Below are 16,214 nucleotides of genomic sequence, written 5' to 3' on the forward strand. Positions count from 1 at the left end.
AGCCAAGGAGGTGAAAGACCTATACCCTGAAAACAACAAGACACTCATGAGAGACATCAGTAAATGGAAATACATCCCATGTTCATGGATAAGAAGAATTAATATTACATTGTCATAATGGCTGTCCTGCCTAAAGCAATCTACAGATTCATTCAGTGCTATCCCTATCAATATACCAAAGCATTCTTCAGAGAAGTAGAACAAATAGTTCTAAAATTCATATGGAACCACAAAAGACCCCGGATGGCCAAATCATTCCTGATAAGGAAGAATAAAGCTGGGGGGATTATGCTTCCCGACTTCAAGCTGTACTACAAAGCCACAGTAATCAAGGTAAGTTGGTACTGGCACAGGAACAGACCCACATATTATGTTTAGTACACATGGTGTGGGGGATCACGGGGAGAACCAGTGTATCAGAGAGGGGATATAGTGGATTTCTGGCAACTTGCTGCACTGATGGACAGTGACTGTATTGGGGTATGGGTGGGGACTTGATAATATGGGTAAATGTACTAACCACATTGTTTTTTCATGTGAAACCTTCATAAGAGTGTATATCAATCATACCTTAATAAAAAATTAAAAAAAAACAGACCCATATATCAGTGGAACAGAATAGAGAGCCCAGATATAAACCCACACCTATATGGTCAATTAATATATGATAAGGTAGCTCTGGATATACAATGGGGAACAGACAGCCTCTTCAACAACTGGTGCTGTCAGAACCAGACAGCTACACATAAGAGAATGAAATTAAATAATTGTCTAACTCAGTATACAAAAGTAAATTTAAAATGGGTCAAAGACTTAAATGTAAGTCATGAAACCATAAAACTCTTACAAGAAAACATAGGCAAAACTTTACTGAATGCATATCCTTGGACAAGGGGAAAAAAAGCAAAAATGAACAAATAGTTCTACATCAAACTAAAAACTTCCTGTACAGGAAAGGACACCATCAGTAAAACAAAAAGGCATCCTACAGTATGGGAGAATATATTCATAAACAACATGTCTGATAAGAGGTTAACATCCAAAATATATAAAGAACTAACATGCCTCAACACCCAAAAGACAAATAACCTGATTCAAAATGGCAGAATATCTGAACAGACTCTGTCCAGAGAAGAAATTCAGATGACCAACAGGCACATGAATGCTCCACATTGCTAATTATCAGGGAAATGCAAATTAAAACCACAATGAAATACCACCTCACACCAGTTAGGATGGCCAGCATCAATAAGAACAACAAATGCTGGTGAGGATGCGGAGAAAGGGGAGCCCTCCTACACTGCTGGTGGGAATGTAAATTAGTGCAACCACTGTGGAAACCAATATGGAGGTTCCTCAAAATACTAAAATTAGAAATGTTATTTGACTCAGTAATTCCACTCCTAGGAGTTTACCAGAAGAAAACAAAATCCAAGATTCAAAAAGAAATGTACTCCTACGTTTATCACAGCACTACTTACAATAGCTAAGATACAGAAGCAACCTACGTGTCTGTCAGTAGATGAATCGATCAAGAAGATGTGATACATATACACAATGGAATATTATTCATAAGAAGAAAACAAATCCTACCATTTGCAACAACATGTATGGATGTAGAGGGTGTTATGCCCAGTGAAATAAGCTAGGCGGAGAAAGATAAGTACCAAATGATTTCTCTCATTTGTGGAGTATATCAACGAAGCAAAACTGAAGGAACAAAACAGCATCAGACTCAACAGACTCCAAGAAGGGATTAGCGGTTACCAAAGAGGAGGGGTTAAGGAGGGCAGGTGGAGAGGGAAGGAAAAGGGGATTGAGGGGCTTTATGATTGGCACTCATGGTGTGGGGTGGGGAATCACGAGGAAGACAGTGTAACACAGAGAAGACAAGTAGTGACTGTGGCATCTTGCTATGGTGATGGACAATGACTGGGATGTTAGGGGGAATTTGTTAATATGGGTGAATTTCATGACCACAGTGTTGCTCATGTGCAACCTTCATAAGATTGAATATTAATGATACCTTAATTTTTTTTTATATGTGGATCCCACATTTCTCCCTTTATTATTATTATTATTTTTAATAAAATGCTGAAGTGGTAGGTAGATGCAAGATAAAGGTAGAAAACATAGTTTAGTGTTGTAAGAGAGCAATTGTAGATGATCAGGTGTGTGCCTGTAGACTATGTGCTAATCCAAGCTAGACAAGGGCATTAAAACATCCACAGATGCAGAAGATTTCTCTCAAAACAGAGGGGTTGAGGTTCTGAGCCTCACCTCTGTTGATCCCCAATTTCTCACCTGATGGCCCCCCTGCGACTGTGCCTGTCTTAGGTTGTTCCTCCCTTGAGGAATCTTACTCGTCTCTGGCTAACCAGTCATCTTCCGGGGCCATACAGGGAGATGTAAAGTTGGTAAGTGAGAGAGAAGCCATATTGTTTGAAAAGGTTAGCTTTTTACTTCTTTGCAGATTTATGCCCTGTGGCTTCTATGCCCAGCACTTGTCTCGAGGTATCTTTACCACCTGGAGGAATTATGATACTTGGTAAATTCGATATGAGGCACGAATTCTATTTAAGGGTTGTAATTAGGAAGGAAGAAGAAAAGCTATAGAGGTAGCATATGGAAGAAAACATGGGAAGATTGATTATTTCTTTGACATATCTTCTTGTAGAGTAACTTAAGCATGTATAGGTTTTAAACTACTAATTAAATTGTGCACATACATTAACATAATAGGAATACAGTTACATAACCAAAGCAGATCTATAATTACCAGCCATCTCCAGTGAAGCCAAGAAAACCAGTTAGGCATCCTAGGCATTTGTGAAAATTTGTCTATGATATGATGGATATTGTCCAACTGTACTTGAACAGTCTGAGAGAAATCAGACAAATTAAAACAACCCATTCCTGGGAACTGTTCACATCCCATATGTTCTTTTAACAGTAGATAGTCTGTAGTCATAAGATTTTGGAGCGCTACAACTTGCACTTCTCCTAATTCTTGGTTGAGTTCCAACAGTATAGATCCAGTCAAATTTGTTGTTTTACTGAAAGCACAGGCCAGCTTAGATATCTCCTTCTTCATTCCAATGGCAAGTCCAGGAACCGGTGGGATGAATGCAGCTACAACTGCAGCATTGCCTGCATTTTTGTTGAGGTTTTTTGATGATCATCTTCTGGTATGTCTCTTCCAGAGAGTGCTGATGTTGGAAGTTCTTCTTCATATCATATCTTAGTTCATTTTCTGGGTAGCCAAATTAGGCTTTGATCCTCTGTATAAACACAAACAGACCTTTTGCCCACACTTTGATATGCCCTTTATACCATTGTGTAGAACTCACTGGAGGTCACCACACAGGAACTGCTTTTTTTTTTTTTAAGAGAAAGGAATATTATCATAAAAGTGTACCTCCATAGCCGATCATCTGACACCCTTTAAGTGATCAAAATTAAGGATATTTAAAGCATGCATTAATCGTTGATTTACAGTTAGTTTTATCCTATCAAGGAGTAATCCCCCTTTTCTTTCTTTCTTTTTATCTTTAATCTATACTTACATGAATAATATTATGTTTACTAGTCTCTCCCCTATACCAGGTCCCCCCTATAAACCACTTTACAGTCACTGTCCATCAGCATAGCAAAATGTTGTAGAATCACTACTTGTCTTCTCTGTGTTGTACAGCCCTCCCCTTTCTCCTTCCCCCCATGCATGCTAATCTTAATACCCTCTTTCTTCCCCCACCCCTTATCCCTTCCTACCCACCCATCCTCCCCAGTCCCTTTCCCTTTGGTACCTGTTAGTCCATTTTTGGGTTCTGTAATTCCGCTGCTGTTTTGTTCCTTCAGTTTTTCCTTTGTTCTTATACTCCACAGATGAGTGAAATCATTTGGTATTTCTCTTTCTCCGCTTGGCTTGAGCATAATACCCTCTGGCTCCATCCATGTTGCTGCAAATGGTAGGATTTGCCCTCCTCTTATGGCTGAGTAGTATTCCATTGTGTATATGTACCACATCTTCTTTACCCATTCATCTACCGATGGACATTTAGGTTGCTTCCAATTCTTGGCTATTGTAAATAGTGCTGCGATAAACATAGGGGTGCATCTGTCTTTCTCAAACTTGATTGCTGCGTTCTTAGGGTAAATTCCTAGGAGTGGAATTCCTGGGTCAAATGGTATGTCTGTTTTGAGCATTTTCATGAACCTCCATATTGCTTTCCACATGGTTGAACTAATTTACATTCCCACCAGCAGTGTAGGAGGGTTCCCCTTTCTCCACAGCCTCACCAACATTTGTTGTTGTTTGTCTTTTGGATGGCAGCCATCCTTACTGGTGTGAGGTGATATCTCATTGTAGTTTTAATTTGCATTTCTCTGATAATTAGCAATGTGGAGCATCTTTTCATGTGTCTGTTGGCCATCTGTATTTCTTTTTTGGAGAACTGTCTGTTCAGTTCCCCTGCCCATTTTTTAATTGGATTATTTGTTTTTTGTTTGTTGAGGTGTGTGAGCTCTTTATATATTTTGGACGTCAAGCCTTTATCGGATCTGTCATTTACAAATATATTCTCCCATATTGTAGGGTTCCTTTTTGTTCTATTGATGGTGTCTTTTGCTGTACAGAAGCTTTTCACCTTAATATAGTCCCACTTGTTCATTTTTGCCGTTGTTTTCCTTGCCCGGGGAGATATGTTCAAGAAGAGGTCACTCATGTTTATGTCTAAGAGGTTTTTGCCTATGTTTTTTTCTAAGAGTTTTATGGTTTCATGACTTACATTCAGGTCTTTGATCCATTTTGAATTTACTTTTGTGTATGGGGTTAGACAATGGTCCAGTTTCATTCTCCTACATGTAGCTGTCCAGTTTTGCCAGTACCATCTGTTGAAGAGACTGTCATTTCGCCTGATGCCTTAATTTTAAAAATAAATATAAATAAATAAAAATAAGAAGACCAGAATAGTGTTGGTGAGGATGTAAAGGAATTGAAATCCATGTATTTCTGGTGGGAATGTAAAATGGTGAAACTGCTATGAAAAACAATTTGACAGTTTAAAAGTTAAACATACAATTACTGTATTACCCATGAGTTCCACTCCTACGTATATACCCAGGAGAAGTAAAAACATATGTCTGCACAAAAACTTGTACATAAATGTTCACAGCATCACTATTCATAAAAGCCAAAAAATGGAAGCAATGTAAATGTTCAGTAATTAATGGGTAAACAAAGTAATGTGTACATACAATTGAATATTACTCAGCCATAAAAATAAATGATGTACTGATGCATCTTCAACATGTATGAACCTTGAAAATGTTCCACAAAGTGAGAGAAACCAGATGCAAAAGGTCACATGTTGCATGATTCCACGTATATGAGATGTCCAGAATAGGGAAGTCCATAGGGATAGAAAGTAAATCAACGATTACCAGGGGAAAGAGGGGAAAGAGGCAATTGGGACATACAGGTATTTTTTTAGAGTAATGAAAATGTTCTGTAATTAGTGATGATGGCTGCACATTGTTAATATAGTAACCACTGAACTATACACCTTAAAAATGATTAAAATCGTTAATTTTATGTTACATGAATTCTATCTCAATAAAACTAAAAAAATAAAGATTGTGGTAGAGCTAAAAGTGTTTTCAAATCTGCATTTTCAATGAAAACTATCTCCTTAAATCATCTCTAGAGATTTCCATGTCTAAATAAATTATAATCATCTTTCTTTACTTCAGGATGCTAGGAAAGCGTGTAATGATGCGACACTTATTCAGGTAAAGTTCTTGTTTCCTCAGTTCATTTTAGTAATTCACTTGAATCAGCTGGATGCTGATGCATATGATATTCATATTGTTTTTACTAGTAACTAATTAAAAAATCTCTGTTTAAAACACTGTACTTTGTTAGATGCTGTACAAATGCTGTTTCAAGCATAGTTTAAATAGAAGTCTGGAAAAAGTATAAAAACATGTAGACTCATACAGTATGTTTCTCTTTAGGTAGTTCTGATTCTTTTTGATATGCCCTTATTAAGCTTTTTTTTCTTATATAAACTCTTAGGGAGTTTCATTACTTTAATTAATGTTAATAATTTTTATTAAGGAAATATATGCTGTACAAATATAAAACTGGCTTTTTTATAGACAGTTAAAACTGTAAATGTTTTACCTTTTGGTCATCTTTTGTTAGATTTTTATTTGTGGCTGGTTGTTTACTAAGGTTGGGAGGTATGTCTGCTCTTTTTAGTTAATAGTCTAGAGAAGATACATGGAAAGGTGTCAAATATGATCATTTTAAGTAATCATACTTTTGAACAATATATTGATCCTTTAACAACTATGGAACTATTTGATTAAATTACCTCTAATCACAATGTCTTGCTTTTTTCCTATTATTTCTCCTATATTTTATGAGCTATGTCTCAGGCAAAGAATAACATTCTTGTTGCTTCCTAAAGATCACATCAAATATGGATTCCGTGGGTCGAATACAAATGCGAACAAGACGTACACTGAGAGGTCACCTAGCTAAAATCTATGCTATGCACTGGGGATATGATTCAAGGTTTGTACCTGCCATTTTCAAAGTATCAGCAGAATTATTTGTGTTGAGAATCATCATTTGCACCTTCCTTGTTTAAAAACAAACTATTTATGAAGTGTTTGCAGAAAATGCATCAATATGAACACTTTCACTAAAAATATTCACTAACACTTTAAAAGCTTAGAAATCCTTAATATGGAAAATAAATTTACTTTTTGAAAATATCCTTTTTCAAATAATCCAGGGAAAATGTAGGATTCCTTTTCTTAGCAGTGGGGTATTATACTTTGATCTTACTATGCCAAATCAAAACATGGTTTTAATATGTTTTATTGTTTATCAATCTTGAAATTTCAGTTAATAACCAAATATTTATTAAATCCTGCTATTTATAAGTTACTGGATATTGCTATAATGATTACCTAAATTCACAAAGGGTGGAATTACAGTAAATAAAGACATTTTCATTGAATACATCTTCTATTCCCCTAATGCCAGCATACAAGGGTGCATGTGTATGTATATGTGTGCATGCATACACACACACGGCTGCCATATGGCTTTCGGTTAAATGGTTGATATTCATGATTTACTTCTGTTCATAGGGTTTCAGTGCTGTCTGTGTTTTTTCCAAAGTATCTGGCCATAGCAGGTTGGCCTGCTGCCATGCTGGTTGATGTGTTCCTTTGATTTGGGTAGTCTTATTGGGAAAAGTCCCAACTAAGAAATTCTTTTTTAGTAGAAGTTATACATTTATTCTCTTCAGCCAGGAGAAACTAAAAATATTGCTGCCTGTTGCTAATGCTTGGCACATCTCAGTGTAAACAGAAAACTTGAGTCCAGTAGTATAGAACATGTGCCTCTTAAGGGGATAGATACAGTTGTATAATTGATAACTGACATAAAGCTAGGCCAAATGTTTTATTTTTAAAGAAGTATAAGATAAAGATAATCTGCCCATGGATACAGCAAACTTTTAAGTCAAAATACAGTCACTTGAAACAATGTTAATGGTTCTTATTTCCTTAAAATTTTCTGAAGACTATTAATCTTCATAAAAAAACAGAATAATCACCAAACAACCTGTTACCTTGTCTTCTTACCCACTCTGTCAACTCAGTACTTAGCATTCCTCTCAGCTCCACTGCTGATGGTGTCAGTTGATTTTTCAAGAATTTACTTCAGGTTCCATTCCTGCCCTACTGTTAGATTTTCCTTTTCTTAAAAACTTTCGGTAATTGTGTGTAAGAACCTGATGATGTCATTTACCTGTAGGGAAGGGAACTGTGGCTGGGGGATAGCGACAGGGAGGTGACTTTTTTCACTCTATATCCTTTTGTATCTTCCGAATTTTAAACCAGAATAAACAATTTCCAAAACCAAAAAAAAAAAAAAAAAGTTGCAGTGACTAATAATTGTTTAGTCCAGAGTTTGTATTTGGCCCAGCAAACAAAGCTTTCAGCAGTCTAAGCCTGCTCTACTTTTCTAAACTGTTTTTCCCATTTCTCACAAACTTTATACTACTGGAAAATTCACAATTCCTGAAACACCCATTGTATTTTTCCAGCTCTTTTCATTGAATGTACTCGCCCTCCTCATGGAATACAGACTTTTCTCTATAGTTAGTTCTTAAAATTCTATTTTCCAAGATGCATTAGCTTTTTTTGCAAGACTACTTGATTGATTCCACTAGTAGTTATTTATCTTTTACTTTCCTATGGCATTTATTTTATACCACTCCTCTGATAATTTGTACCTATTTGATTTATTATAAATATGCATAAGTATCCTATCTTCACCAGATGGTAGAGGCCTCAGGGCAAGAGGTGTATATCCTGCTTTGTACCCAAAACACTGCCCTGCATTTATAGGTTCTTGATTGATATTTTTAGATGGAATGAAATATGGTTAGCCTCACATGTACCCTATTGTCATTAAATTTCAGTGAGAGTATAATATAAATACTAAACCAGTCAGCTAATATCTACCAGATTGTGAATAAGAACTAGAATGCTGTCAGCATGAGAAAGTTGAATCATAATCAGCTACATTTTTAGTAAAACACCTAAATTTTGCTACATTCTTTGTTATGTTGAAAACTTTTGGCACATAGAATAAGTTTTTTCAAGTTGGGAGGATATTTTCAGGTATCAAGTTTTTAGTTAGAAAAATTATTTTTTCTTTTCTGAACTGTTTTACATTAATGCAGTGTATAACTAATTTTAACTACTGTTTTTCCTCTGTGAAATTGTTTTTGTGTTTGTTTCTCTAGGCTACTTGTCAGTGCTTCCCAAGATGGAAAATTAATTATTTGGGATAGCTATACAACAAATAAGGTAGAATTTCTTAATCATTCTCTTAAATGATTAAACCTTTTATTTGGTTTAATGTCTATGGATCATTTCCTTTATTACTTCAAACTTTAATCTTCTAAGATAAATTTATTGCATTTGTTTTAATCTAGATCCTCGTTTGGTTTTAATATTTAGCCCTTTTTAATTCTCAAGGACAACTACTGGAATATTCATTTTGTTTTTCTTGAGTGTCATATCTCATATTTGAATGTTGGAGAAGAGCATGCAGCAGTTTTACATATAAATGATTTTTGAAAGATTTCCATTTCCTAATGAAGCAACAACCTTGAGATTTTTATTCCTAGTTGTGGCTATGTTGGAATGCTAGTGTGAAGTTCTTCTTTGGACGCTAGGCATTGGTTTGTATTTCCGGACTGCTCCTAAGGTACAGGAGGTTGGAGGCAAATTCCAACTTGTTTGGGCCTCTAGGTGGTAAAAACCAGTGGGTCCTCCAGTCATGCCCCTGGAAGGAATCCTTGACAAATCAAACATCTTTATATTCTATGTATTACTTATATCACTATTTTTATTAAAGAGCTAAAAGGACTATTTTGTGAAGTAAACCATAACTTCAGCCTGGTTGAGATTTTAAAGCTAGGTGAGACAGATTTGTAATACAACTTTTTTTTCTATATTAATTGGCACTGAGCATGTGTCTTTCAACTATATTTTCCTAAAACAAAAAGAAATTACATTTTAAAAATGCTATTTTAGGTTAAGTGAGAGCACAGTTGTAATCACATGATGTGTTGAGACTCAGTATGGATCACTGAGCCTTGCTATTCTCATACACCTTAAATTTTGCCACCTGACCTGCAAATAATTGGTATTACATAACAAGGCACCAGCCAATGGTGTGAGATCAGTGCAAACTATTACCATTGTTTAAATTCAAGCCCAGAGTGTGTACCCTGTTATTAAAGGGCATAGTGCCATCTCTTTGTGGAAGAGCCACTTTAATAGACTCTCATACTTGTATTGTTCTGTTATGTTAAAGGAAATTCCTTTTGAGCACTACTGCAAGAACAATTTTCCAAATTCTTTAACATTTGCCACTTAATATTTCAAATGGCTACTTTAGCAATGAAACAGCCTATGTCCTTTCTTCTCTGAAAATAATAATTTCCGAACGCACTGAAATCCTAACGATTTGATCATAATACAGAAAAAAGAATAGGCATTTTAGTGTGCAATAGTATTCTGTTTTTCATTGTTCACTTTCTCAAACCATTACATTATTTTATTTGGGTTATTTTTAGATGCATTTTATTTTTGTTAATATTTGTTTCATTGTAAATAGGTTTGAAAAATTAATGACTGTTTTTTGTAGTCTTTACTTTGAAAGAGTTTTTGTGTATTGTATTTGTTCTCCAGATGCATGCTATTCCTTTGAGGTCCTCCTGGGTGATGACCTGTGCTTATGCTCCGTCTGGTAATTACGTTGCTTGTGGAGGACTGGACAACATCTGCTCTATATATAACTTAAAAACCAGAGAGGGAAACGTGAGAGTGAGCAGAGAGTTACCGGGTCACACGGGTGAGCCTCACTAAATATCGTCTTTTTCTCCAAGCCTGACTCCTCCTGAACAATAAGTGGATCAAGGAGAACAGATGACAAATTGTGTTCAACTGGCTAAAGGATGTATATGAATTAAGCAAGAGTAGAAATTACTATGAATCAGCAAAACACTAACTATACAAACAATGACCATAATTCTGTTTTTCAAAAATAGCAATATTGCTTTTGTAAAAGTGATAATCTTACTGTGAGAGAAATTCAAATAATGAAAAATACAGAAAGAGAGCAAATATAACTTTCTGTATCCTTTGCAAACATAACATCTGTGGGATTTTGGCATCTATACTTGTGAAATTGAGTATATGTACTAAGATACCTTACGAAGTATTTTGTACTATGTGACAGTGCATTGCTTTTCTTGCTAATGAGCACATCATAGTTCAGTAGTATAGTATTTGGTTATCAGTGTTAATTAGGAATATAATCTATTGACACACTTCAGGTCTCTGCCTCTGAACTCTTGGCAGTACCATTTGACCATGCCTTTTTACAAAATCTCTATAATGGCATTTTTCAGCCATTTCCATATTTTGGAACATTGAATTCTGAGCATTCAAATGTACCTTTTTTGTGATGCTTTTATTGAGATTGTTTTTCGGATTTCTGACAATGCTTTTTAAGTATTTCTCCAAAGTACTTAACCCAGTCTACCACACACTGTAGATATTTGTGTGAAGGAGTATCTCTCCCTCTCAGGTAACTATAGTAGATGGAAGGGATTGTATCTTACTCAGATTTATAACTTTCAGAGAGCCCAACATGATGTCATTGACATAGTAAATACCTAAGAGTTGTTGATTAAAATTTAGTTGCAGACAGCATAGAGTTGGAAATAATTAAAAGGAGAACTATAGTTTATACTAACAAACACATGCCCAGATATCATATTTTTAAAAATATATATTACCATTTCATATGGTAATTGAGTTAGTCTATCAATGATAACCTGAAATTTGTTACTTTCTGTGCTGTAGGCTACTTGTCCTGCTGTCGTTTCTTAGATGACAGCCAAATTGTTACAAGTTCGGGAGATACAACTTGGTAAGTTTATTCCAGAAGAACACTGAATAAACTGGGTTGAGGGTGGTAGCAGGAACTAATGTAAGAAGAGATAATAGTTGTTAATTATTCTTATTTATTTTTAATTATAGTGCATTATGGGACATTGAGACTGCTCAGCAGACCACCACATTCACCGGGCATTCTGGAGATGTGATGAGTCTTTCTCTGAGTCCTGACATGAGGACTTTTGTTTCTGGCGCTTGTGATGCCTCTTCCAAATTATGGGATATTCGAGATGGAATGTGTAGACAGTCTTTCACTGGACATGTGTCAGATATTAATGCTGTCAGTGTAAGTGATCAACATTTCTGAGGAAAACTTTGCATTGTGCATTTCAAGTGTTGAACTCTGTAGCATGATTTTAACAACAAATTACCTTTAAGGATTCTTATAAATAATATGCCCTTATAACATTGAACACCAAATAATAAGGATTTGATTTTTAAAACTGGAGAGCTTTTAATCCATAGGCCTAGGTGTTTATTTGCAGGTCAACAGTAAGTTTTATTTTCAAATTTAGAGGGAGAAGTCATCTTGAGCAAACAAGCAAATCATGGATACCCACAACAATGTGTTCAGAGACGAACAAAATCTCCTATCTCTGGGATCAAAGGGAACAAGCCAAAGAGAGAACAATCAGGAAGACTAAGGCAGCTTTTCAGTGTAGATGGTACAGCATTTGAAGTTAGCCAAACCTGGGATCAAATCTTCGTTCTGCTGGGAATCAGTTGTGTGAGACCAGACAGGCTACTCTTTGAGCCTCAGATAGATGCCTTGGTTTTTCAAATAGGGATGATAATGCCTAGATCAAAGAATGGTGTGGAGATAAAAATCAGCCATATGTTGGATGATCAGTTAATGTTATGTATAAATTGTTTATAAGCTACTTCATATTTTTAAAGATACCCAAACAGGTAACCACAAGTAGATTAAGCCAAATAATAAGTATATACAAGGATGACTAGTCATATTGTTTATTAATTAGGGTAAAGCTAAAATGGCATTTTGAATGACAAATGGTCAGAATTGAGAGGAGGGGTATTCAGAGGAGGTGGGATACTCCTCGACTTTAGTATATTATCCTATGTAGATTAGATCCAAGTGTGTAGAAATGACTGGAATTTCCAAAAGTACAGTAATTGCTAATAATTGTGTGTTTAAGACACATTCTATTTTGGGGGAAAAATAGGTTTTTAATTATCATCCACATATTGAAAATCATTTTTATATGATTTTGTGAATAGTATCAGAAAAAGTATAGGCTTTGTTTCTCCTACCCCAGTAAGCCAGTGTCGTTATAAGACTACAATTTTAGAGCAGGCAAACCTAGCCCCACCCCCACCCCCACCCCCTCTCTCTCGTAACACTGCCCTCATCAGGTTGGTGATATTCTCTTCTAGTCCTAATTTCCTAAGATTTTATCTGAAATGAGTATTGATGTTTATCAAATGCTTTCTCTTCATCTATTGAGATGATCATGTGGTTTTTCTTTTTCAGTCTTAATGATGACATTTACATTGATTGGTTTTTCAAATATTAATCCAACTCTTCATTTCTGGGATAAAACTCAGATGGTCATATTGCATAGCCCTTTTTTTATATTAGTGGGTTTGACTTGTGAAAATTTTGTTAAGTTTTGCATCCATGTTCATAAAATTTATTCTATTCTTTGTTTTTTGAAATGTTTTTTTCTGGTTTTTTATCACATTAATGCTTGCCTTACAGATTTGGGAAATGTTCCCTCCTCTTCTGTTTTCTGGAACAGTTTGTGTAGAAATACTAGTATTTCTTCCTTAAATATTTGGTTGGAAAAGTTCTCTGGCCAAGGATTTTTCTTTGTGAGAAGAGATTTAACCATAAATGTAATGTGTTGTTAGATAATGGTCTATTTAGGTTATCTACTTCTTCTTGAGTGAACTTTGGTACGGTATGTCTTTCAAGTAATTTTTCTGTATCTATGTCTTTAAATGTTTAAGATTATTCATAATATTCCCTTCTTTTGATATCTGTAGAATCTATAGGATATCTCATTCATGATATTGGTAATTTGTCTCTCAGCTATTTTTCCTGATCAAGTCTGGGGTTGTGGGTTGAATTGTATGCCTCTAAAAGGTTGTATCTTGAAGTCCTAATGCCCAATACCTCAGAATGTGACTTTATTTGAAAATAGTATCGTTGCAGATATGATTAGTTGGATCAAGGAGAATCAGGGACTCAATCCGGGTTATTTGCTTTTTGGGTGTTGAGGCATGTGAGTTCTTTTATACATTTTGGATGTTAACCCCTTGTCGGATATGTCATTTACAAATATATTCTCCCATACTGTAGGATGCCTTTTTATTCTTTTGATGGTGTCCTTTGCTGTACAGAAACTTTTTAGTTTAATATAGTCCCATGAGTTCATTTTTGCTTTTGTTACCCTTGCTCGAGAAGATGCATTCAGGAAGAAGTTGCTCATGCTTATATTCAGAAGATGTTTGCCTATGTTGTCTTCTAAGAGTTTTATGGTTTCATGACTTACATTCAAGTCTTTGATCCATTTCAAGTTTACTTTTGTGTATGGGGTTAAACAGTAATCCGCTTTCATTCTCTTGCATGTAGCTGTCCAGTTTTGCCAATACCAGCTGTTGAAGAGGCTGTCATTTCCCCATTGTATATCCATGGCTCCTTTATCATATAGTGATTGACCATATATTGTTGGGTTTATATCAGGGCTCTCTAGTCTGTTCCATTGGTCTATGGGTCTGTTCTTGTGCCAGTACCAAATTGTCTTATTACTGTGGCTTTGTAGTAGGGACCCCTAATCCAGTATTACTGGTATCCTTAGAAAAGGGGAAACATAGAGACAAAGAAGCACAGAGGGTAAATGATGTGAAGAGACACAGGCAAAAGACTGCCATCTGCAAGCCAAGGAGACAGGCCTAACAGATCCTTCCCTCCCAGCCCTCAGGCACCTTGATTTCAGACTTCCAGCTTCCAGAACTAAGACATTATTTTTTTGTTGTTTGAGCCGCTCAATTTGTCATACTTTGTTATGGCAGCCCTGCCAAACTAATACATTAGGCTAGAGGTTTATCGATTTTATTTATCTTCTCAAAGAACCTTCTTTTGGTTTCAATGTTTTTCTCTGTTGTTTTTGTTTTCTGTTTCAGTGACTTTTCACTTTGACCTTCATTATTTCTTTTCTGCTGCTTACTTGGGTTTCATTTGCTTTCCTTTTTTCTAGTTTCTTAAGGTAGAAGTTGACACCACTGATTAGAAACTTTTCTAATATTGGAGCTTAAAGTTACACATTTCTTCCTAAGCATTGCTTTTAGCTATATTTCACGTATTTTGATGATGTTTTCATTTGCATTTAGTTCAAAATTCTTTAAATTTTCCTTTGATCTCTTTGACCCATAAGTTATTTAGAATTATGTTATATAGTTTCCAAATATTTGGAGATTGACTAGATACCTTTACTTTTGTTACTTTTTAATTCCTTAATGGTCAGAGAATATACTTTGTATGATTCCTATGATTTGAATCCTTTTAAGTTTCTCAATACTTGTTTTATGGCCCAGAATATTATTTATCTTGGTCTGTGTTCCATATGTACTTGTAGTGAATCTGAACTCTGCTGTTATTGGGTGGAGAGCTCTATAGATGTCAGTTAGGTGAAGTTTGTCAGTAGTGTTATTCAAGTCTTCATTATCCTTGCTTATTTTTGATGTTCTTTCTACTTGTTACTGAGAGAGAGATGCTGAAATCTAATTGTGTATTTGTCTACTTTTCCTTGCAGTTTATTAGCTTTTGCTTCATGTATTTCAGAACATAAACTTTTAGGATTACTTTGTCCTCTTGATGAATTGATTTATTTATCATTTATTATCATATCTCATCCCTCTTATTTGCTCTGAAACTATTGTCTCATATTAATAGGAATACCCTAGCTTTGATTTAGTATTAACATGGACATATCTTTTTCCTTTCTTTTACTTGTAAGCTATTTGTGTCTTTATTTTCAAAGTGATTTTCTTATAGGCAGCAGTTGGGTCTTGCTTTTTATTACTTTGGTGATTTCTGCTATATATTGCTTAGACCATTTACATTTTATGTGATTATTGTATTAATGTGATTAGGTTTAAATCTATCATCTTGCTCTGTCTTTTATTTTTCCCATCGATTCTTTGTTCTCTTTGACTCTTTTTCTGCTTTAACTTTTTTTTACTGAAGTATCATTGATGTACAATCTTATGTTGGTTTCAAATGTACAACACAGTGGTTCAACACTTTTAGTGCAGTTATTATCTATCAGTGTAGAAGGATGTTACAGAATCATTGATTATATTCTCCATGCTGTTTAACTGTTTAAAAAAAGATTATGAATCCCTTTTATTTTCTTGCTGGGATTACTAATGGTAACTTTTTTTTAGTGATTACTATAGGGTTTGTAGTATACACCTTTAGTTTTTTGCAGTCTACTTTAAAGTGATAATGCACCACTTTACATATAGATGAGAACTTTTCAACTGTATATTCTTATTTCTCCCCTCCTAGCCTTTGTGTTATTGTTTTCATAATTTTATTTTTAAATGTTTTAAACCTCAGAACACATTGATACTACTTTTGCTTTCAACAGTTCATTATCTTTTGGAGACACATATAAAAAAGTCTTTGT

The 16,214-nt window shown here is 35.0% G+C and overlaps 1 protein-coding gene across 4 annotated transcripts in view; it reads left to right on the top strand.

Moving 5' to 3' along the window:
* GNB4 (G protein subunit beta 4) overlaps window positions 1-16,214 on the top strand; it is a 75,131-nt gene that overhangs the window by 37,365 nt on the left and 21,552 nt on the right. For 3 of the 4 annotated variants that reach the window (XM_037003390.2, XM_073232044.1, XM_073232045.1), the window contains exons 3-8: window positions 5,752-5,790; window positions 6,474-6,580; window positions 8,832-8,895; window positions 10,288-10,450; window positions 11,467-11,533; window positions 11,644-11,845. In XM_037003390.2, the coding sequence (XP_036859285.1) occupies window positions 5,752-5,790; window positions 6,474-6,580; window positions 8,832-8,895; window positions 10,288-10,450; window positions 11,467-11,533; window positions 11,644-11,845 (642 nt within the window). The remainder of the gene's footprint in view (window positions 1-5,751; window positions 5,791-6,473; window positions 6,581-8,831; window positions 8,896-10,287; window positions 10,451-11,466; window positions 11,534-11,643; window positions 11,846-16,214) is intronic. The other variant, XM_073232046.1, reaches the window with a different exon arrangement.

This window comes from Manis javanica, chromosome 3 (assembly GCF_040802235.1).
Source record: "Manis javanica isolate MJ-LG chromosome 3, MJ_LKY, whole genome shotgun sequence".
NCBI classification, from domain to species: Eukaryota; Metazoa; Chordata; class Mammalia; order Pholidota; family Manidae; genus Manis; species Manis javanica.